Genomic DNA, 23,643 nt, shown 5'->3' on the forward strand with positions numbered 1-23,643 from the left:
TGCGCTCAGGCCTGACGTGGCTACCCGTCTCCTCCAAGGCTGCACCTGTGTCTCTGGTCTCCCAACTTAAGCCACATTGGAACAAAGGAAGAGTGATGCCTAAGATGCAGCGAGAGCCCGTTGTGTACTAGGACCTGTGTGATGCTGTGCATTTCCTTCCGCATTCTCTCAGTAGCCCCACGGGATGGGTACTGGTTAAGTCACTTGCCCAGCTAGTAAGGATGAATCAGCCGGTTGGTGTCTGTGCTCCTAACCCCTGTGGCTAACCTGCCTGCCTCAGTGTGCCAAGTTGTTGGAGGGGCCTTCGAGCCCTGACCTCTGTGCCGGGCAGGTGAGGCAGGCAGGGCTGGTGTGAGGAAAGTCATACCCTAGAGGACAGAACCAGGCTCTGCCCTGGCTGGACCTCCTCCTCCAGCCCAGCTTGGGCGGAGATCTTCCCAGCTGCACAGGGGCCGGGCCGTCCAGAGCAGTCCTGGGGAGGACGGCCATGTGTGGTCATGGCCCCCTGTCCTGCTCCTCAGGTCTCCTGGCCTTGGTGGTGCCCAGAGAGATGGCCTCCTCGTTCGTCTGTGCTCCACAGTGAGGGAGATGGTTCTGGACAGGTAGGAAGGTTGGGTTATTTTAATCCCTCCTATTTTTTCCAGCAAAGCCTGTGATTATTACATTAATCTTCCAGGCGAAGTTTTTACGACCGATCCCTCGCCGACTATGAGAAGTTTCTCCATCCATTACCAAGGCGGAAACAGACCCTGGTGGGGAGGAAAATATTTGTTATATCTTATCAGGCTGACACACAAGCTACCAACAATTACAGCAGCCCCATTTTTTGCACTATTTCAGCTCTGTCGTGAAGAATTGTAATATTAACGTGAGGCGGGGTGGGGGCTGGTTGTAGGAAGTGGCTGTTTTTCCAGGCTCTGGGCCTGGGCTCTCTTGGGTGCCTCCCAGCAAGCCAGTTGGGTGGCTGAGGAGTGTTTGCGTGAACCCCAGCTCCCTGTTCCTGTGCTAATGGCCAGGAATGCGAGCGGGCCGGAGGGGCTCTTGAAAGATGGGTCCCTGGCCCTCGCTGGGGAGCCACCTTGGCTTCTCCTTCGTTTTCTCAGCCCCGGTGTCTTTTCACCACCACACCTCTTAGGTTGCACCCCCTAGATTGGTTCTTAGAATATTTTGGTTTTTAGGATTAAACAGATGATGGTGACTTACTGGTTATTTTTCTAATAAAATGGAGCCGCACAGTGGTGGGGGGCACTCCCTGTTGGCCTCCATGTCTCAGACCCCAGCGAGCCTCTGCCAGGAAAGCAGCAGGTGCTGGGCACCCAACCCCGCATCTGGACCAGCCTGAGCAGCCCCTGCCCTGGAGGGATTCCAGGCAGAGGCGGCAGGTGGGAGAGGGGAGCAGAGGGGTCCAGGGGGCATGGCAGGCAGGGGCGCCATTTGGATTGTTTGGCCCTTGATCCCTCTGGTCCTAGAGCTTTGGTTTCCTCCTCTGTAGGATGGGGGCAGTCATATCGCGTAGGTCTGTGTGCGGACTTGGTGGGGTGACATGTGGCTGCATCAGGCACTCGAGATACTATGATTCAGAGAAGAGTTCCCGATCCCTGTCCCTCTTGGAAGAAGCGAAGGTCACACTTTATCCAACAGGAGCTGGAAGCCGTTAGGCTCTGCCCTTCCCGATCCCAGAGGGCAGGCCCTGGCAAGGCCTGGAGGTCCCCTGTGGCTGGACGCTTCTGTTAAGCCCAGCAGGATAAGCCCCAGCTCAGGGCCCACAGGCTCTGGAGCAGAGGGGAGAGAACGGGCAGAGGCGTGGGCTTTTGCCTCCGCGTCCACCACATCCACGAATGATGTGCTGGGCCTCCCTGGGCCCCTGGCCCCCCATCCCCAGTGAGGCCCAGGCAGGGCTGGGCAACCAGAGGGGAGGAGTGGCTGCCCGCGTTGTCCCAGCCCAGCCCCCCCTTTGGTGTCTGGGAACAGGCCCACTGAGAGGTAGAACGGGGTCCACCCATCCAGTCGTCGTCTTGCCTCCTCCATTTATTGGGGATAGCAGGCCCCAGGGACAGGGTGCAGGGTGCCGGGGCGCGGGGAGGGCGGCCGCCGGGCTGGCTGTCGCCGGCTGGTCCTGTCGCCCTGGCCGTCACTCGCGGCAGGCGCAGTGATTAATGGCCGGGCCGCGCTGCCCGGGCCGCCGTCAGCGCGCGTCTGCGGCGATGGATTCGCTGTCAGGCTCCCGGCCCGCGCTGACCCCGGCCCGGCCGGCGCGATCAATGGGCGGCGCGCACTGCGGCTGGGCCGACGCGATAAGATGCGCCGATGGGCGCCCGCCGGCTGCCCGCTCGACACAGCCGTCGCCTAGTGATTAATGGGGATGCTGCGGTGCGGGGGGCGCGCGCAGGCGCGCGCGGGACCGCCGGTCCCAGGACACGCATGCGCGGCCCCGCACGAGGGTTGGGCAGGGGGACAGCTGTGAGACCTCCACCCGCGGGCCGCCAGCCTCGCCCACGGCCCGGCGTCTCTGAAAACCCCGGGTCTGGCCCGGTAGCCCGCACGCTCCCCCCGGCCCCGCGCGAGAGGGCGTACAGGCTCCGGACAGCTGCCGGCAGGCCGCAGGGAAGCAGTGTGAGCCAGTGCTTCGGGGGCGGACTGGAGGGCTTCCCCGAGGAGGTGACAGGGGCGAGCAGCTGCTGGGGTCGCGCCAGGCCCTCCTCCCCCTTTCCGGGGTCTCCGCAGCCTCCCCGCCGCGCGCCGCCCGCCCCGCCCCTCCTCAAGGGGGCGTGGGCAAGCCTGGCCAGGCCGGGGCCGGGCAGGGAGGGAGTGTGTGACCGAACGCGCACGTGGGAAGGGAGCAGTCAGGGAAAGCTTACTGAGCTGGGCTTTTAATTAAAAAAAAAATATATATATATATATAGATGAACATGGATCAAAATGTAAAAAGTGCAAAGCGGTGTAGGTGAACAACCTCCTTCGCCCCCTGCCGTCAGCCACCCTATGCTTCCCAGCATTTATTAGGAGAAATTTCAAAGATAAGGAAAGTTGCAGGGCTCTGGAGCAGAGAGGAGAGAATGGGCAGAGGCCCGGGCTTTACTACGTATCCACGACTTAGCAATACGCTGAGTGAAACAAATCAGACACAGAAAGCCAGCTACCTGTGATCCCACTTATATGTGGAATCTAAAAGGCAAAACAGAAAAACCAAGCTCGCAGATACAGGAACAGGTCGGTAGTTGCCAGAGGCGGGAGGGAGGGGCTGGGTGAAATGGGTGAAGGGGTCAAATGGGTGAAGGTACAAACTTGCAGTTATAAAATAAATAAGTCCTGGGGATGTAGTGTAGAGCATGGTGATGATAGTGAATAACACTGTATTGCATATTTGAAAGTTGCCGAGAGAGGTCCTAAAAAGTTTTCATCACAGGGGGAAACAAATGTGTAACTGTGCGTGGTGTTGGATGTTAGTTAACTAGACTTACTGTGGTGGTCATTTTGCAGTATATACAAATGTTGAATCATGTTGTACACCTGAAACTAATATAATGTATGTCAATTATATCTCAATTTTCAAAAGGAAAAAGCAGTTGCAGGAACCTGTGAATACCCGTATCCCTGTCACCTGGGTGCTCTCCGTCTTCCCTCCATCCTTCAGTCCATTTTTATCCTGTCTTAAGCATTTCACAGTCAGTTGCAGACATCAGGCCACATCATGCATATATGTACTTTTAATACTTCGGCATATGTACAGTTACCTAGAGTTGGATATTTGTTTGTTTTTTAAAAGGTTAAATGTGTACACAGTGAACTGCACTAACCCTAAGTGGACAATTCCATGAGTTTTGATAAATGAAACCCAGGTCGTGTCAAGCATGTTCCTGTCACCCCAGAAAGCTCCCTTAGGCCTCTGCCCAGTCAATCTCCAACACGCTAACCAGAGGCATCACTGTTCTGGTTTTTCCCACCACAGATCAGCTTTGCCTGCTCTGCAACATCATAAAAATGGGATCATAGCGTGTGGACATCTCTTTTGTGATTGGTTTCTTTCAACCGCCTTTGAATTGTGAGATCCCAGCCCTCGTGTCAGCAGTTGTTGTGACGTCGGAGTGTGATGCTGTGTGGGGTAGTGCTGTTTGTTCGTCTTTTTGTACGAGTCTCTGGGTGGCATCCCATCTTATTTCTCTGGGGTAAATACCCAGGAGTGGAATAGCTGAGCATAGGATACATAGATGTTGAGTTTCATGAGAACTTGCTAGGCCTTTTCATGACGTACAGTCCATTTTTTATCCCTCCCCTGACTCTGCCTTTAAACACAAATAGCGTACATTGTTCTGCTTCTTGTCTTTTTTTCCCCTCAACAGCACATCCTGGAGTTTCTTCTAACTCAGGATGTAAAGGATATTCTCCTAGTTCCTTTCCACAGAAAGGAGATGTTGTAATTTATTCTCTCCCCTTCTTACGGGCTTTTAGCTGTTTCTCTCCTTGAGCTGGGCTTTGCAGGATGAACAGGAGTTTGGCAGGCAGACAGACAGAGGGAAACTGCGGCAAGTCCCAGAGGCTTGGTGGGCACCACAGAACTCCAACTGTTAGGATGTGGCTTTCTGAGGGCGGACGCAGCTCTCGCCCTGTGTACCCCGGGACCTGCTGTGTGCCGGGTGAAAGGAACGGGTGACATGGACGTGTGCTGGCCACAGGCTCGGGGCAGGGTGATGGCACGCCCCAGAGGGTTTGGGGCAGGGGAGTGAGGGGGGGTACTGCCCAAGGGACAGTCCGTCTGGGGCTCTCCGGAACCAGGCACTGGTGCGTGTTGCAGTGTGCGCCGAGGCTTCTGCTGACCCTTGGACGTTGTCACACGCCCACCTCCTGGCTCTCGTGTCAGGAAGCCAGCCTCTAACCTGGGCCATGGGCTGACCCTTGGGTGGAGATGGGCAGCTCACCCATTTCCCCTGCACGTGAGCTTGCTGAAGACTCAGCCTGGTGGGGACTCGGCCCAGGAAGGGCCTTCAGCAGGCAGGGGTGGGGTCAGCAGGTGGGGCCGGCGGTGGGACTGGAGTGGGGCTGGCTGACTGGAGTGGGGCGCATTTCCCCGGGCCCCTCAGTCCTCATGCCAACGAGGCCCCTGGCAGAGGTGCCTGCAGGAGGGGCTGTGTGACCGTTGGCCGCAGTCTAGTTCCCGGGGCCTGGTTCTTCTCGGAAGCCGTGGGAGGATGAGCTCTCCTGTGGGCGGTGGCTGGTGCACAGCCCGCCCCACAGGAGAGGAGAGCTGCCCCACGGCTCTCAGCACAGAGGCCACAGGCGGGCAGTGAGGGCCGAGGGGCCGCCCATGTCACCTGAGCCACGCACGCGGCTGCTCGCACGGGCTCTGCTCCCGGCCACGGGCACAGCAGGCCTGCCGGGCAGTGAGGGGGTGCATGCTTCCTGCGGGCAGGAGCTTTTCTGACTTGAGTTTCTGGAGGTCCGAACAGGGCCGCCTGCCTGCCTCGAGTTTCAGTGCCTGCTCGCCTGGCTCCTGTGGCCACGCGGCTTGCACAGGCCAGGCCCCAGGCCCTATCCCTCCAGGGCTCCCAGAGGACCTCCTGCCCTGGCTGCACAGCACCTCAGAGATCAGATTTCCAAGATGAGGTCTAAGGCTCTACGTGGAAACTCTGAGGCTGAGCCGGCTCAGGAGGAAGGCCGGCCACGTGTCCTTGGGCACCACGGAGGAGAGGGTGGTGGTGGAGGGCTCGGGGTGAGGCCTCGTCCGGATGGGCGCGTTGGCTTCACAACGTGGGCGAGCGGGAGGTTTTCTCTCACTTCACCCTGGAAACGCCTGCCATTCCGCTCGGTGGAAACAGTCGGGAGCCTTTCTGCACAGCACATCCAAGGGAGCAGCCACTGCGCACGCCTCTGCCGTCCACAAGATGCTGGGGGCCAGGGCGGGGCGGAGACCCTCCCAGGCCTACAGGTTTGGTGCGTGAGGTCCCTTGTCTCAGCCAAGCGCAGCAGTGCCTCCTAGCCTGGACTTGGAGGGCTGGAGGGCGCTGCGCTCACAGGACAGACATCGCCCCACTGTCCATTCCGGCGGGGGCTGGAATGGCCCACGCGCTCAGCACCAAACACCCGAGTGTGCAGCTGGCACCATCACCAGGACAAGGAAGCTTTCCAGGCACGTGCCTTTCTGAGGAGGGACTTCCATCAAGGGGGGCACCTGGGAACCCCGCACACCCCTGAAGGCACCCAAGGCCCCACCCTCCTCACTGGCCTCGGTACCACAGGAGAACTGAAAACCAAGAGAACACCACCAGGTGGCTTGTAAAAAGTTGGCTTTATTTGTCTCTTAGTCACCTTATCTCAGTTATGCCATTTTGGCGTCCACAGTGACAGTCCCCTGAAAGCTGGGGTCAGCCCCACCCCGCCCCCCGTGACCAGTGACTGCAGGGCAGGAGCCCAAGCCATGCAGTGGTCAGAGGCTGCAGCAGGGCTGCAGGGGCGTCAGGTCTCCGCTCGGGACTGGGTCGGACAAGGCCACGCGTGGTACGGTGGGAGCCCTGGCCTGGGGTTGATGGGCTGTGGGCCCATCTGGGCTCTGCCGCCAACTTGCCGGGTGGTGCTCGGCAAGTCTCTTCTTGTCCCTTGGTTGGCCTGTCTCCCGGGCAGCACAGCCAATGAGGTCTCAGAGCCCCTGTGGACTCAGGCGGGTGCCAAGCTGGCCACCTCGACTGGCTCTGTGCTTTGAAGGCCGCTGTGCACCGCTGCTGGTGGGGTCTGCTTTCTCCGCGGGGCAAGGAGAAGCCCTCAGGCTGCGGAGCTCACCTCTGCTGTCTCTGCAGCCAAGCGCTGCTGGTCCCCGAGAGGGGCCTCCCTAAAGGCCTTAGGGAAGGTTCTAATTCCTAAGGTCTAGGTCACCTGTTATTGCAGTTTATCTTAGACATAATTGTGAGTCTTTTCATATCAAACATGGGTGAAACTTGGCAAAAAAAAAAAGCTCTCTGACCCTGATTTCACCATAGATCTAGGGCCTGGGCCCTCGTCTCTGCTGGGCAGTTTTGGTGAAAGCAGAGATCAGAGCCATCTTGTCATTTACTTCGCTTGCGTTTGGTCCTAAGCACAGTAAAAATGTTCTAAAAAAATACCAGTGGAAAGTCTTCAGCCTAGAAGGTAGCGTCTGAGGCCAGCCACAGCGGAAGGGACACACCATGGAGAGCAAGTTCAGTGACAGCGGGAGGAACTGGACAGCCAGCACCTCAGGGTCCTCCGCATGATGTCCACTAGCTCGGCCAGGCTCGACTATGCAAAGCTGTGGCATCGTGGCCCGGCTCCACCACTGAAGAAAGAGACGGCACAGCCAGGTCAGCCAACAGGCACAGGCAGAAAGATGCACAGATGGGCCAGGGGTCTTCTGGAAAATTCGTCCCTTTCTTTTGGAAGAAGCTCTGTCCTAAAAAACAACTTTTAAAAGGGAAAACAATTGTGTCTTCCAGAGAAACCGTTTTAAGCCAGATGTTCCCGCCTGACCGTGAAGGGGACATGCCAGGGAGCAGCCCACACGCACCGGAAAACACATGACCTGCTCCCAGGTGCTCGCCCTCCTGCCACCTGAGATGGAGACATTTCAACAATGTTTGTGCTTCTAACCAACAAGACATTCCCTTCGAGGGGGAGCAGCTGAGACCACTGCAGCCGCCGACAGTACTGAGAGGTGCAAAGGTTAACACAAAAGTGACGTGGACACCGGGGACAGTCACTTCTGGCGGTCAGCTGGGTAAGACCTCGCTTCTACAGTTCTGTTGCCAATGCCAGAATGAAAAGCAAAATTGCAAATTGAAAAATTTCTAGCACTTTAGAAAGTGGAATGAAAGAATGGGAAATTCAAACAGGTTATTAAACCAAAGTCCTCAGGCCACAGCAGCACCCCCGAGACAGTGCCCACAGCGTGGCTTCCTTGTTCCCTTCTTGGCCATCGTGGAGCACGCCGCCTCTGCCTGGTCCAGGGGCCACGGCTCAGAACAGAAGGGCCCCCATGCTGCCGACCTCACTCTGCTCCTTGACGAAGATTTCAAAGTACTGGTAGATGATGGTAACCGCAAGCAGGATCCCGGTTCCAGACCCAATGGCACCCAGGAAGTCAGCCAGCACGGAGAGGGCCCCGATGCAAAGCCCACCGAAGGCCGCGGCCGTGGGGATGTACCTGGGGAGGGAGACGAGTCAGCCACGTGCCGCCAGCAGATCCCTCCAGCCTGGCCTCCCTCCCCCAGGCTACAGGAAGGGCCGGGCAGTTGACCTGTCTTACCTCTGAGTTAGGAACCGGACTCCTTTAGGGGTCACTCCGTGGCCCCCATAAAGTCTCGTCTACTCACACCTTAATGGTCTAGACTAAGGCTTGCTGTCCAGTAAGTGGCCACACGAGTCACATGTGGCTAGTGAAATGGGACCAGTCCAAAGCAGGTGTTGAAAACATCACACGAGATTTTGAAGACAGGAACATAAAATATCTCATTATGACTTTTCTTATGTCAATTTGAAATGAGAGTCTGGATATATATTGGGTTAAATACAATGTATTCTTTTTTTTTTTTTTTTTTTGCTATGTGGGCCTCTCACTGCCGTGGCCTGTCCCGTTGCGGAGCACAGGCTCCGGACGCGCAGGCTCAGCGGCCATGGCTCACGGGCCCAGCCGCTCTGCGGCATGTGGGATCTTCCCGGACCGGCACGAACCCGCGTCCCCTGCATCGGCAGGCGGACTCTCAACCACTGCGCCACCAGGGAAGCCCCAATGTATTCTTAAAATTAATTTCACCTGCTTCTTTTTTATTAAGAGATAATGGACATATAACATTTTGTTCATTTTAGGCGTATCTTTTTACTTTTTTAACGTGGCTACCAGAATGCTTAAAATTTCACATGCATCTTGCATTATATTTCTACTGAACAGCACTATAAATTCTCTCAGCTTCAGAGAATTCTTAAGGGAATGAACAAAATTGCCCAGCATCTCTGATAGGGATCAGAAAATGATCTGGCATTTGCCATACTGACTTGCGGTTGAGGCGAGCGAGCTATGGTCCCCAGGAAAGACCTGATCCTGTAAACAGACTTCTACAGGAAACCATTCACGTTCATCCAGCAATGGTGGAAGAAATCAGTTGAAATAAGTTGGCTTAAAAGTCTAAATAAGACACTCACTACGGCCAACCCAGCTGCCCAAGAGGCAGCCCCACTGTGAGGGGAGAGGCCTGCAGGCTGCGGTGCTCTCCTCACCCCCACCTTCCCCCAGCGGGTCACCAAGTGCTGGGGGCCTCTCCTGTGTCCCCAGGTTACTGCCCCACCTGGCCCCCAGCACCTCTGCCCAGACTCGCGATGTCCGCCCCGCCCCCCTACCCCGACCGGTGGGTCTCAGCCTCCAGCACTGACCTTCCGAATACTGAGCCCTCCCTGCGCTCTCTGCCAGCCTCCCTAGGCTCACCTGAACTCGGACACCCCGGCAGAAGCCTGACGCTGCCCGCCTCCTCCTGAAGGGCCCCCGCAGGACCTGCCTGCAGGACGCTGCCCACAGGAGGACGGCGAGGTCCCATGCGGTCAGCCGCCTCAGCAGCTGCCCCGCGGGCGGCCACCTGGACACACGCTCTGTCTCCCCCGGTGTGGCTGCCTCTGAGGAGAGGTGCCGCGTGCGCTCATGTGCTCTGTCCAGCATCGATGCGCCTTAGCAAGCTCATTGATGCTGGAAGGCCCGGGGAAATGTGTCAGCCGGCCAGCACTCACCGGTTGAGTTCGTGGACCATGGACGTCTCTCGGTGGCCCCTCATCACCATCTGCTGCTCCTTCAGCTGCTTTGCAACCTGCGTGATGCCCATCAAGGACAACGTTCAAGTTCAGACGTGGAGTTGAGGGCCAGGTAGACAGTTCACGGTGGTACCAGCCACAGACTCCCCTCCCCAGCACCCTAACAACAGTGGTGAAGGTAGCTTTAAAACTGCCACAAAGACGTCAGATGAGAAAGTCTAGTTTTAGTTTGGCTGCAGCTTCCCAGGCGAGCATGGATTCATTTACCCTGGGTTCCCTCCACGGCCACGAACGCTCTGGAACCGGCCCTAATGAGGACAAAGCGCTGCGTGCGTTCACAGGCCACCATCCCAGGGGCGGGGACAGGCCGAAAGCCCTGATGCCACTTGCAGGAGGGAAACGCCGGTCCCCAGCTGGCCCCCCCAAGAAGCGGTCGCGCACACTCACGTCTTTGGCAGAGGAGCCCGAGACTTCAATCCACGTCTTGGAGAAGAAGGCGCAGGAGCCCAGCATGAACACTATGTACACGACGGCATGGACGGGGTCTTCCAAGACGGAGCCGAAAGACTCGGGAGGAGACAGGTAATAGCAAAGGCCGCCAACGGGATAGGCGCGTGCTGGGCCGCCAGAAGAAGTGTCCTGGGAGGATTTGCGAGAGCCTGTGAGTGCCGTTCCCCACCTCAGCAGCAGGGCAAAGACACTTCTCAGCAGGTGGGAAAGAACAGCTTTGCCCAAGTGCCCACAGTGCAGGCTTCTTACCAAAAAGAAACCTTCCCGTGAGCTTGTAATAGGCACAATTCGAAAGCATCTCTGGGCGAAACATCTGGCTTCTGAAGCCGCTGTACTTACCGACCAGGTGCCCAGCAGGCTGACCAGCAGGTTGCCACTGAAGCGGGCGGACAGCATCTGGGAGATGACGTAGAGGTTGGATACGAGGGCGGACTGCAGGATGATGGGGATGTTGGAGGTGTAGAAGAGCTTGATGGGGTAGGTGTTGTACTGGCCTCGGTAGCGGGCTGACTTGATGGGCAGGTCCACACGGAAGCCCTGAGAAGCCAACAGAGCCAAACACCCTCACTGCCTCAGTCCAGCCACGTGCCAGGCGTGCCCCCAGGGAGCTGCCCCAAGCGGCGGTGCCCAGGGCCTCACAGCCCCTCCCCAGCCAGCACTGCACTTGGGGGCACACCGACAGAAGGGTCCCGACAGGCTGGCTTAAAATGCCCCTGAGCACAGCACAGTGTTTCTGTCAAAAACAAACAAAGCCCACCACGTGACAGCCACATCTACGGGGAATACGCCGGAAGTTCCGACGGGCGCTCCAGCGCCCTCCCCGTGCCCCGACCCCGTGCCCCGACCGAGGCCAGACAGGGCCTCCACGCCCTTGCCTCACAGCCAGCACGGCCACCTTCAGGGTGTTCTTTGTCATTACAGAAAACCTAGGCTCTTCTACTTTCCCATGAACATAACCGCTCCCTCTGAAACCCCTGGAGAAGAGAAACGGTTTCCTTTATGTACTTTTTACAATCCCCCAGTGCCTAGAACAGAGTTCAGAATATAGAAGATTTAAAATAAAATCTTAACGATCCGACCCCAAGCCCGGGAAGAGTTAGCCTGTCATTCACCAGGCATCGGACTAACAGTCTTGGCTGAAGGAACAGATGCGTTCGGGCCTCAGCACGTGGTGGTATAAATACCTCTTCACAAGCATTAAACTGCTTTCTCAACTGCTTTCCCTTCTTTTCTTTTCAATAAATGTCAGGATACAAAGCGGCTGATCAGAGAATACAAAGACCAATCCAACTACAGAAAAGCAACGGGCAGTTCAGGTCTCTTATTCAGAAGCAAGTTACACAGACTCACAACGTGAAAGGTAAGAGGTCTCAGGAGGATGAGGATACTGCCTAAAAGCACCTACAAACTTTGGGCAAGACAGCAGTGAGGTCTTAGGCTTTGATTACTTTTCACTTCTCTTGAGCTATAAGACCTTGAAAAAAAATCTCTATTTGCTGACAGTCCCAACCCAAAGGAACATTGTTTCAGAAACGTTGTATCTGCCTCAACTGTCTTAGTTCAGCCAAGTGCCCGTGATGCCATGGAACCTGCTCCTTCAAATGCCATTTCATCATTTCAGTGCGATACGAAGGGTCACACTACCGCTGGGGTGTGGACGTGGGACACGCACACCAAGGCCTTCTGAACCTTAAATGCAGACGTCAAAGCTCCCCGGGGTTGGATCTGAACGCACCTGGAAGTAGATGACCACAGCAAAGACAAAGATGGTGGCGATCAGATTCATGAGGTTGGGGAGATTCTGGCGGTAGAACGCCTCGCGAAGGGCTCGGACCTTGTCTGTGCGTGTGGCCAGCAGGTGGAACAGTGCAATGATGGCGCCCTCAAACTCCATTCCTGTTACAGGAGAAGGTAAAGGAACAAGCAACTCAATTTGGCTCTAAGCTTCCTAGTGGCCAAAACCGAGAGGAGATGGAATTAGTTCTGTGACTCACAGTGCCTGCTCCTATAACCACAGGGACACAGTGAGGGCTCTCAGCCCTCGTTTGTTTCTTCTGTAGAGATTTCAACCTGCAGAAATAGGCTATTCTGCCTCTTTGAATTAACCGATCTTATTTCTTTGGCTTGTGAGTCAATGGCCACCAGACGTGTGGAACAATCAACTGCAAAGTCCTAAGAGCAGGGTCTGCTCACCTCCAGCCGAAGGGGTCCTGCCTGAGGAGGGGCTCAGAGCTGCCTAACCCACGTCCCTGGGGACTCCCGGGCAGCACAGCCCCCCAGCTCTGGGGTGTTGGCTGCCCGGACAATGCGGGCTTGGGCTCTCTGCTCCTCACATCGACGGCCAAGCAGGAAGGACAACACGTGCGCCTACCACACAGCCGATCTCTAGCGGAGTTCACGCCCTACCACAAGAGGGTGCCCAGGGATGCAGGCCAGCAACAGAGCCAGGAAAACACGGCCAGGAAGCAGAGCGAGCTCGACAGAGGCCCAAGGAAAAGAGCAAGAACGGCCTTCTTTGGTCTGGGGACCTATTTTTAGTCTCACTAACGAGATTTTGTGGTCTCTGCAGGTCAGGGCCTCTGTTTCCAGCATTCACTTCAAAGAAAAATCAAATGTGCGTGAATATTTCTCATGGGACTCTTTTGAGTGAATAACATATTTAGTTATGTTATATTTAGTAAGTCATACATCCCTGAATGTTTAGAACTTTTCATTAAAAACATCCTCTGTAACAAGATTTCCTTGGCACTCTTTGTGGGCATTAAGATAGAATACGCACATTCGCCAAGCATCTACTGTGAGCCAGGCATCACACAATTTCATGTTATTTCTCATTGAATCCTGGCAACCAAGGGCACAGTCAGCATCTGAACCCGGCTCATGAGCACCAAAGTTCCTGCCTCTTTTACAAAGTTGCCCTTTACGTGACCAAGTGTTTTGGTTCAGTGATTTCATTTTTAGAAACTTATTCGAGAGCAACTGTCAAAACATGTAAAGATGAACATATGAGGATGTTTACCATCTCACTGCTGTAATAACAGCAAAGGCTGGAAACAACCTAGACGTCCACCAGAGGAAGGCGTGTTGAAAGACCCTGCTTCATCTTTGCAGTGAAATCCACGCTGAGCTCAGAAAAGTGAGGCAGGATAACGTACTCTGGCAGGGCGAACGTCTACGACATACTCTTAAGGTGAAAAATGCAAGTTACATACCATCATGAGCATAAACCTGTGTTTTAAAACACTTTACAGATGCACGGAGAAAAATCAGAAGAGATGTACCGATGGGACCCTGTCCCCAGGGTCTCACCTCGGCCGGTGTTGACAGTGGTGGGGCTGAACGCCTTCCACACGATGGTCTCGCAGATGTTTGTGGCAATGAAGAGGGAGATCCCAGAGCCCAGGCCGTACCCCTTTTGCAGAAGTTCATCCAAAAGCAGGACAATTAGGCCAGCAACAAAGAGCTGTGAATGTTAAAAAACAGAGGTAAGGAAACGCAGAGATGCACTGCTGCTCCCCACGGCGTGGTGCTGTCCCTCCCCAGGAACTGGCTTCTCTGCTGAGGGCCCTGAAGGCTGAGGGGACACTGGCTGGTGGAGGCTCCTCTGTGAATTCAGAAGGGCAAACACAGGGCTCGGGCTTCTTCTCAGAAAGAGTTCCTGTTACGCTCCATTCAGATCTGTTGTTTGGCAAGTGTGGGTGTGAGGGCGCCTCAGAAGGGGGTGCTGGCCTAACCTTACCTGTATGGTGATCAACAGGCAGATCCCAGCACCCATTTCAGAAGGGTCTCCGTACATCCCTGTCATCACATACACGATGGACTGGCCGATGGTAATGATCATGCCAAACACTAGAAATGAGAAGAAAACTGTTCTCAGGCTGGGCCACCACACGGTCGTAGCGGAAACACTTCCCAGGCACCAGCTCCGTGCCGGGCACTGGGAGAACAAAGGTGAAGACGACTGACCCTGCCTCCAAGGGGCTCGTCCAGGAAACACTCAACCACCGCACGGTCAGAGTGACAGTAATACACAATAACTGAAATGTGTGCAACAAAAGCGCGTGAGCTCTTTAATTCCACCTCCTCCTAAATTCACTTCCCTTCGGTGATGGGAGGAGGGAAAGAGTTGAAGCATGACAGACCTGCTTCTTATGACAGCTGCTGAAGACAACACTCAGAGGCACCCCAACCTGCAGCCCCCATGCTCAGGTCATCAGGTAGCTCGGGTTCTGGGAGAACCACTTGCCCAGGCCACCTGACAGGCTTGTGCTTCAGGTCTGAGTCCAGGGCACAGAACACTAGCTGGGATAAAGTAATCCCTTCCCAGTTTGTTTAACGTGTTAATTAAGGAAAGAACTCACAGTGCCACCAAATCACTTAGCCCACTTCTCCTGCCACAAAGCTCTCCTACGGGACGTTCTCTTTTTAGTAGATGGTCTTGTAGCCTGTATCATTCACTGCACTTCATTGTGATGCACAATGGAATCGACTCATGTTTACCGAGTCCACGATGCTAGATGGATCTCTTAGTATGGGACTGGGCTTCCATTTCGGCTTTTCTGCTTAGTTTGCCAAAAAAATAAAATTTTACTCCGAAGTGCCTGTCAAATATAGTCCCTATTTGACTTCTTAAGAAGTGCTCAATAAGACTGAATTCTTAAGGCAGAAAAAACAGCAGAGAAAAGCTAAAAAAATTGTCCAAGACCAAAGAGGAAACAGCTGATTTTTACTTCTGACAAATAACACATATATATATTTAAAAATCCTGATTTGTGTCTGAAACTGACAAGTTTAAATTAGATTACTCTTCCTTACTCAACTCTTTAACCTACTAACTTAAGATGTGTAAAACATGCTGGTATGGAAGAAAATATGACTGGGTAGGAAACTGCAAATATCACTTCCTAATTAATATATGTCAGTTCACAGTCAGGCTGAACTTGGTGAATTCTGATGACTGGTCATTGTTACCAGTGCCGCTTATTATTTACTACTGTGCAAGTATCATTATTATCCCCATTTTTATAGATGAAGAAACTGGGACATAAGAACTGTCATCTAACATTGCCCCAAAGTCACAGAGCTGGTAATTGGCAGAGCTAAGTTGAGAGGACCATTCTTCCCCTAAGGTGAATCCTTTTAAACTCCCAGAAAAAAGAAATAACAACCCTTGCCAGGTAACTACTACATGCCAGGCACTCAATGATGTTTTACACACATTATTCAAATGAATTCTTCCAACAGCTCTGAAGGAGACATTATCTCCTTCTAAGTGCTAAGGAAACTGTGGCGGTGGAAGGCGACCTCCCTGGACCACGCAGCCTCGGGGCACGACACCTGTCCCCTGCCTTGTCCAGCGGCCCCAAATGCTCTCTGGCTAACACAGGCCACAGAGCCAGGCCAGGCAGGGCTGGCGGGCCACGTAGGTTACAACCCCCTCCCCCGAAAACCAAAAGGCCTTCTGATGCCCCAAACTTTGCAGCAAATTCAAATTCTCAACTACAGACATCTGAACATCATTCAAAATCTCACTTACACTTTTGGGCTCCATTGAAGAGGGCTCGGTCTTTTGGGGTATCACCAACTTCAATTATTTTGGCGCCAGCCAAGAGCTGCATGATGAGGCCGGAGGTGACAATGGGAGAGATACCCAGCTCCATCAATGTGCCTTAAGGAAAGGGGGAGGCAAAGTACAACCGAAGTTAGCATGGAGAAGCAAGACATTATTAAGAAAATGAATGAGCGAAACTGGACTGTGTGCCCCTGATACAAACCCAGTGTTTCAGTTTGCCAGCAGTATTTAATCCAGAGAATAACCCCCCAATATCAGCAATCAGAGGGTAATTCAATTCATTCTGTTCAGTCTGCCCGGTAACATCTTATTCTGTTTAGGGAATCACATGGCATTTAAACTGATCGCTGCATTTAAATTCGCCGTAAACAGATTCATGCTGTTGTACAGAGATAAGAAAGGTCCGTCTCTTCATCAGTTAATAAAAAAGGATAACACTCAAATAATTTCCAGAGTCTGGAAAGGAGGCCAGTACAATTCTATCTAGTTGTGAATAAACCTCTATTTCCATTATGCTAAAATGGGCTATACTTCCAACTGATTTGGAACTTAATTTGAAACGTATTTTAAAAATGAGTTAATCAAAAGCAGTTATCAGCATAAGCATTCAAAATCCCGCCTCACCCCAAGGAGGTAACTGGTTGGAGTATACAATACACTGTTACATATTTATTTTTTTTGCACATGTATATGTAACCTGTAGATATGGAAAAGACGCAGCTGAGAAACAAATTACATATTCTAAAGAACGTTATCAAAACAGGAGACAGGTAGAAATGTCATCATTTCAGCTGTTTAAAAAGCATTCTGGTTTTTCCATGTTTTAAGAAATTCTCTATGATGTAGACTTATCTTGCTGTTACAGGTTTTGTACTGCATTCAGAGCAATTCTGAATAGGACGACGTGCCTGGGTGCTGAAGCTGGCTTTTACTAAGGCTGTGTTTCAGCACAGCACGCTCTGAACCCTTTGTAAAGCCAAGGCCTGTACTTTAACTGAAGGAGGCCAGTGAAGCCCACACCGTACAGGGGATGCAGAGGGCCAGTCCTACCTCTGTTAGAGGCGAGGATCACTCTCATCCAATAGAAAGGGTCGGCTGAGTCTGAAGACATGATTCCAAACAGAGGGATCTGGAAACAAGCAGAGAGCAGCCTGCACACTTGTCTCCGGCCCCTCACACCCCCACCCCGACACTGGAACACCAAACGCGCGCTCACCTGGCAGCACACCAAGAAGATGAAGAGGGTGATGGCGGTCCATAACACTTTCTCCTTAAACTGAATCTACAGAAAAACAGAGCCAATTAAGGCAACAAGTTATCTTCATAAGTAAATTAACAGAAACAGCCTCTGATCAGACCCCTTCCTCTGCTCACCAGAGGAGCCCTCAACACTCCAAACCACGCACCAAGCGTAAGTACATGTATTGCGTGCTTTCTACGCACAAGGCACAGATGCAGAGACCTTCATGTGCATCATCTCATTTAATCCTCACACCACGGAACATTATCTTATTATTTTCCAACAAGAAAACTGAATCTTAGAAAAGCTAAGTAATTTGTCCCAAATCCCACAGCTGTAATGGGTTTGACTCCAAAGCCTGTGCTCTTAACCATCAGCATGAACAGTTTAGGATCAGACCCAAGATCAAAGAATGTTGCAATAGAAAGGGATTCCCAAATCACACCCCCCTTTACAACACATGAGCAATGACTTCTCATTTGAAAAGGTTTTGTACCTGACAAAATCTTGTTATTCTGGAGTCAACTAATTTGCAATCTGTGATTGTTTCTTTGTGTATTCTCCATGGATTTAGGGTAAAAGAATGTAATAAACACTAGAAGAGTGAAAGAGAGCTGCGTGTTCAACCTACTCACTAACTACTACTAGCATCTGTTTAACTTTAGGATAGGTGACCATTCAGAGTCATCTTATGGATGACCAATGAGCATCATTAGGGAAGTTGAGACCGCCTGCCCAAGGCTCCTCTGCTCTAAAACCTAAGTGTCTTCACTAGCACCTGCTGCCTGCACAGCAAGAATGGCTTTAAAGGGCTTAAAAAACCACACAGCAATTATTGTGTGGACTAAGGATCTTAACATGGAAATACCTTGTGAGCGACGGTACTAAATGGACAAAATCGTGTTCTTAAAAAACACTCTTTTAAGCTGCAATCTGAATGAGCATGGAGTCGAAGTCCTGGCCCTCTGGTCAGCATGGGGCCGCAGTGCCTCCGTGTTGACCACTGTAGACAGGCCTCAACAAGACAAGCACACAAAGGCGCAGATACTCCACGCGAAGTTGGGGTGAATTCACAGAACTCGTCCTCTGGTCATCTGATCCCACCAGGAAATCAGGAGGCCAAGGAGGGCAACACCACGTCAGGCTGACCAGTAACACAACAAACTTGTATGGAAATGACTCTTTATGGGAAAAGAGTGGACAATTTTTACAAGACTCCTCATTTTTTAAATAACCAAGTCTCCTCTCCTGGATGCAGCCAAATTCAACAGCAAAACATCCAAAACTGTTTATCCAAGTCTTGTCACTCTACCTCTTACCAGCCCGCCATCCACCCCCATCTCCTAGGCCAGTCCCATAGTTCACTCTCGACGGCAGAAGCCCCTCCACCGCTCTCACCCTCTACCCCACCCCAGAGCAGTTTTCTAATCTGTCCGGCTCCTAGGGCTCCCACTGCTCCCCACCCATCCTTTCCAGTCTATCAACAGTGAAGCACATCTAACACCCCCCGCCCCACCTCAACTGGTTTTCTCTGCCTTAGCGCACACTATATTTCTTACCCTAGAATTCCTTTCCCTTCCTTCAAGGACACTTCTATTCCTCCTTCAAGGCCGCCATCAGACATCATGTCTTCCAGGGTTAATCCCTTCTGGAGCCACTGCTGTACCCTGCACATCCTGCCACTGCTTCATGCACCACACTCAGTTACAAGGCCAAGGTCACACAGCTATCAAGAGGCTGTGTGAAGGGTGGGTGGGTCCCAGGCGCGCCTGCCTCCAGAGCCCCGCCATTTCTACCGCACTGAGGGCACACACACACACAACTTTGCATATTAGCCCGTCAAAGGCAGCACGTATGTGGTGCAGATGCAAAGAACGTGAGGATAGAAACGTATTCCTATTAATTCTCTGTAAGAACCCAATGAAACTTTTCTTCATGGTTTCATAGACTGACTTACACTGGCAACACTGTCTCGGCCTGAAACTGTGCAGCAGCGGAAATTCTGATAAAGATTCAACACAGCTCTACATCTCTACCTTTCCACGTTTTAATGCACCTGCTGTAAAAGGAGGGGTCACAAAATGCCCTTTTTCTCAGCAAGGTGACGGCCCACGGAAAAGGCACAAACTCGACCGTACAGAGTAAAGTGACTGCTCTGAGCTCCTGGTAGCAGCTGGATCCAAAAAGCATCTCCTAGAAGAAGGACCCGCCCACGATCAGGTTCTGCGGGAGCTGCAGCGGGAAGGGGGCGCCCAACCTGAGTACCTGAGGCTCTCGAGGCGTTACTCACTCAGGCCGGGATCCACCTCGGGACAGAGCAAACCCGAGGCTCTGCCCGCCCGAGTAACTTCCACGGAGGATGCTCCAATCGAAGCTCGGCGGCTCGGTGGAGGCTCCCACCAAGCAGGCCAACCGGACCACTCTCGGGGGAAGGAAGCGTCCACTCGGCGTGTTGGGGCCACTTTAACGGGGTGCAGGCAGTTTCCCCAATCCTTCCCCGGACTCACCTTCCGCTCCGGCTTCTGAATTTCGGGCAGGATGACACAGAAGGGCTTGATGACTTCCAGAAACTTGACTTTGGGGGGAACAGACAAGAGTAAAGTTAGGGTTGGAGGACGCCGCGCCGCCCCGGGAAGCCGTCCGCGGGGCCAGGTGGGGCAGGGGCGCGGGCCGGGTGGGCTTCACGGCCGGAGGAGCGAGGTCCCGCCCGCGCCGGCCGCGTCTGGGCTGCCCCGAGGGACTCACTCGCCATGGCGGCGGCTGCTCGGCTCCGGGTCGGGCTCCAGCTCCGGCTCCGCTACGCTCCGACCGCGGCTCCGAGGCCGCCCGTCCCGCTCTGGAGCGCCGCGCCTCGCCGAGAGACACGTCAGTGCTAGCGCCCCGGCGGCCGCTTCCGCTTCCGCTTCCTGCCACGCGCTTCAGCCGCGCGCGCCGCCCACGCCTAGACCACAACTCCCGGCCTGCAGCGGGGCCGCGCGGCCTGTCGGAGGGAGGGCCGGAGAAGCGGGGCGGGGCAGGGCGGGAGGGGCGCGGGGCACGCCGGGACGGGGTTATGCGCCTGCGCAGACTGAGCCGCGAGCGCAGGGCGGGGAAGCTGAGTGGGACGCAGGCTTCACCCAGTTCATTTCACGGCACCGGTAACTTGTTGCGCAGGTGTAGACAGTGAGCGCCTTGGGACCGGCCTGTCCCGGCGCCACCTCGGTGCCCGGAGCCCAGCAGGTGCGCGGCGCGGGGCCGACGGACACCCCTTTGTGGGGTCCTTGAGCGAACCTGGGGCCGGTCGGGGCGCTGGCCCCGTCGACAGGGGGAGGGGATGAGGTCGTGGTCAGGAGGCCCGGGGAGTCCAGGGAGGCCTCCCGGAGGAGACGTCCCGGGGGAGGAACTGTTGCGAGCACGGCAGGCGCTGTGCCTGCCCGAGATCTCTGGGGAGAGGATTCCTGCTTGGCTGGAGCCGGGGCTGTGTGAAGGGGAGGGATAAGACTTAACGTTCTTGGGGCCGGTGGGTGGGGCGAGGGGTGCCAGACGGGGCTTTTGAAGTTTATTTCCGAGGCACGTGTGATCACGGGATAGGTAATCTACGGGAAGAGACCTCGTGCTGTCAGCATCTAGAGGAGGTGGGCGCCGCTGCCTGGGGTTAGGGGAGGTTCGTGGAGCGCAGTCTGGAGCTGTACCAGTCGGAGTTGGAGATGCCGATGTGGCCAGATGCTTTGTGCAGTATTAATTTAGGGATTGCTGTTTCTGTTTTTCCTTTCCCTCCCATTTCTAGCAGGTAGCCAGGATTTGTAAATCTTTGCCTCAGGATTTTTTCTAAGACGGGAAGTCCTTTTGTGCAAACCTAACCTATGGGTGGAAAATTCAAATGACTGCAGGAGGCGGGCATGAACTTCAGTGAAGTGACCCAGGTGTGGCATCGCTGGATATGTATTCCTCACATAAAAAGAAAGTAAGCACGACTACTGTCACAGGGCTGCTTCTGAGATGCAGCCCCATCTTGCCATCCAGGACCCGTTCTTAATCTCTTCTGGAGTTTTGACTAGAAGCTGAAACTGGTAGCCCTTGGACTCAATTCAGCAGGTAGATCAGAGCTGATGTTTAGCCCATATGCACCCTGCACGATACTGATGGTGAAAATATTGAAATGCTTCATGGTAAATAGTATCATAGTAACTGTACAGTTACAATTAGCTAATGTAAATTTTCATATAAACTCGGGTTTGTACTGACAGTCTCAGGACGTTAGTACCATAGAAAAAGGGCCTTCTGTTGTAGCCACATCTGAGGAACATCTTGTGTCACTGAAGCGACGGTGGCTAAGTTGCATGTGTTAAAACAAATTGCTTTAGGAGAATCACTAAAAATAACTTAGTTAGCATAGTGTAATTCTTTTGAATTACAGTAGCAGGCGTGCAGTGTATTTATACTTATACACTTAAGATTTTATTATAAATATTGAGAACAAATACTAAAGTGAAGAGGCAACAAAATCTGGATAAATTTTTAATAGTTTCATATATAATAAATGTGAGTCTTGTTAATCTGCAAAACAAAGAAGGAATTACAGTAGTAGTGAGTCCCAGCCTGGAACTTGTTCTGATACTGTGCAAGAATCTGCACAAAATAAAACTTGTATTAAATACATTTTATTACATAAAATCTGTATTTCTGGAGTGAGAAATGACGATTTTTTTCAACCAGGAATTTGTGTTAGTGCTAATGACAAATTTTTGGCTATAAATAGTGCTCAAAAGTTATGTGTTAAAAGATCAAAGTGCTGGGCTTCCCTGGTGGCGCAGTGGTTGAGAGTCCGCCTGCCGATGCAGGGGACACGGGTTCATGCCCCAGTCCGGGAAGATCCCACATGCCGCGGAGCGGCTGGGCCCGTGAGCCATGGCCGCTGAGCCTGCGCGTCCGGAGCCTGTGCTCCGCAACGGGAGAGGCCACAGCGGTGAGAGGCCCGCGTACTGCAAAAAAAAAAGAGCGAAGTGCTAAACATGTATATTTCATCAGGATGCTGTTAAAACGTATGGTTCAAGTGAAAAAAAAATTTGTGGTCATTAATGAGGAAGAAATATAAAATATAATCAGTTTCATATATTAAACATTTGGAAACTTAAAACTCCCAAAATGTCATCATAGTGAGGATAAAGCAGTCAAAAAGATACAGAGGAACTGTCGAAATTTTTAGCACTGTATAATTGAGCATTTCCATAAAAATATTTAATAGAACTTCTAAAGGAATTGTATTGATATGGGGGTGGGTACTATGGACTCACTTGTTACAAAACAGATGTATCTAATGAGAAAACTTTTTGGAAAACAAAGCAGTGCATTTTAAATCATCTTCAAGGAAGTTTCATTTGCTTCACATAAAAGTGTATTAATAGTTTGCTTAAAATGCAAATTTCAGTATTTTGAAGATAATGGTTTTTGTTGATCTTATGACACTGGGAGCTGCATTTAATACAGTGTATTGAGCTTTGTTGGTGGGAAATATATATATATACAATGGAAAGATACTTTTGTAAAAATATCATTGCAATATTTTACAACTTTGAAAAGGTCATCGGATTTTGTACAAAAAGTGCCAGTGTAATAATGGTAGGAAGAGTCTGGAGTTTCAGCCAAAAGTTTAGAAAAAAATTTGGATATTTTAATTTGTCACTAAGTGATCAAATTTAATTTTGGATAAAGCAATACAAGATTTAAGTTAAGTAATTCTCATGTTTTTCTCAATAAATTGTATTTCTTACCATGCATCAGATAAATATCAGGAAGAACTGCAAATTAAGTACTGGAAATTGCACCTTGATGGACAGCTTGAAGTGCGAGAGCAGCAGAAGCAGTTTGGAAATCAGGAAGTTCTGTGTGTTCACTGTGATAGAAGCTGAAGTGCAGAGTTAGCCATCGAAGAATATAACTTTAAGAGTGTTTGTTGGCTTTAATAAAAGATGTTTTAATGGAAATATCAATATTTTAGCTTTATGAGGAAAATGTCATAATTATTAGAGCTGACATTATTTCAGTGGACTCTGGAATGATTGAACATTATCTGTAACGTAGTGTTCAATCGTAATGTAATGATTGAACAATACTTGTAAATTACTGCAGTCTGGTTAGGCTTCTATAACAGAACACCACAGACTGGGTGACTTCCAAACAACAGAAATTTATTTCTCATAGTTCTGGAGGCTGGGAGGTCAGGGCGCCAGCACGCCTGGGTTGTGGTGAGAGCCCTCTTGTACGTTGCAGACTGCCGACCCCTTGTGGCAGACTGCTGCAGAGCAGAGGAAGCAAGCTCTCTTGGGACTCTTACAAGGGCTCTAAATCCTCATGACTTCCACTCTTATAACCTCATCTAACCCTAATTACCTCCCAAAGGCCCTACCTCCTAAAATCATCACATTGTGGGGGTAGGGGGGTAAGGCTTTATAACGTGAATTTTGGAGAGAGACAACATTTGTTTATGTTTGCATAACATAAACAAGTAAAGGAAACTTTGAAACGGAAGATACAGATATGAAAAGAAAATAGGTACACTGAAACAAAATGAAGTATCAATTCCAAGAGAAAAACTATTGGATTG

The 23,643-nt window shown here is 52.2% G+C and overlaps 1 protein-coding gene and 1 long non-coding RNA gene across 2 annotated transcripts; one reads left to right on the forward strand and one right to left on the reverse strand.

Moving 5' to 3' along the window:
- Positions 1 to 6,246: 6,246 nt before the first annotated feature.
- On the reverse strand, positions 6,247 to 19,939 carry SEC61A1 (SEC61 translocon subunit alpha 1). Its single transcript, XM_060023164.1, has 12 exons — positions 19,806 to 19,939; positions 19,568 to 19,635; positions 17,037 to 17,102; positions 16,871 to 16,949; positions 15,785 to 15,916; positions 13,988 to 14,097; positions 13,558 to 13,711; positions 11,984 to 12,144; positions 10,588 to 10,785; positions 10,186 to 10,377; positions 9,718 to 9,794; positions 6,247 to 8,146 (listed from the first exon to the last, which is right to left on the reverse strand). The coding sequence occupies exons 1-12, from the start codon at positions 19,810 to 19,812 to the stop codon at positions 7,960 to 7,962; spliced, it is 1,431 nt and encodes a 476-aa protein (XP_059879147.1). The 5' UTR covers positions 19,813 to 19,939; the 3' UTR covers positions 6,247 to 7,959.
- A 200-nt stretch (positions 19,940 to 20,139) lies between these two features.
- On the forward strand, positions 20,140 to 23,023 carry LOC132431754 (uncharacterized). Its single transcript, XR_009520793.1, has 3 exons — positions 20,140 to 20,279; positions 20,830 to 21,003; positions 22,821 to 23,023. It is a non-coding gene; the product is annotated as an uncharacterized lncRNA (long non-coding RNA).
- Positions 23,024 to 23,643: the final 620 nt, after the last annotated feature.

The sequence above is a fragment of the Delphinus delphis genome, chromosome 10, assembly GCF_949987515.2.
Source record: "Delphinus delphis chromosome 10, mDelDel1.2, whole genome shotgun sequence".
NCBI lineage: Eukaryota > Metazoa > Chordata > Mammalia > Artiodactyla > Delphinidae > Delphinus > Delphinus delphis.

Coding starts and splice junctions, on each gene's coding strand:
- SEC61A1 (XM_060023164.1), bottom strand. Junction 14,098..15,784: donor CTTCAATGGAGCCCAAAAGT/GTAAGTGAGATT, acceptor TCTCATTTCTAG/TGTTTGGCATGATCATTACC. Junction 12,145..13,557: donor CACTGTCAACACCGGCCGAG/GTGAGACCCTGG, acceptor CTCCTGTAACAG/GAATGGAGTTTGAGGGCGCC.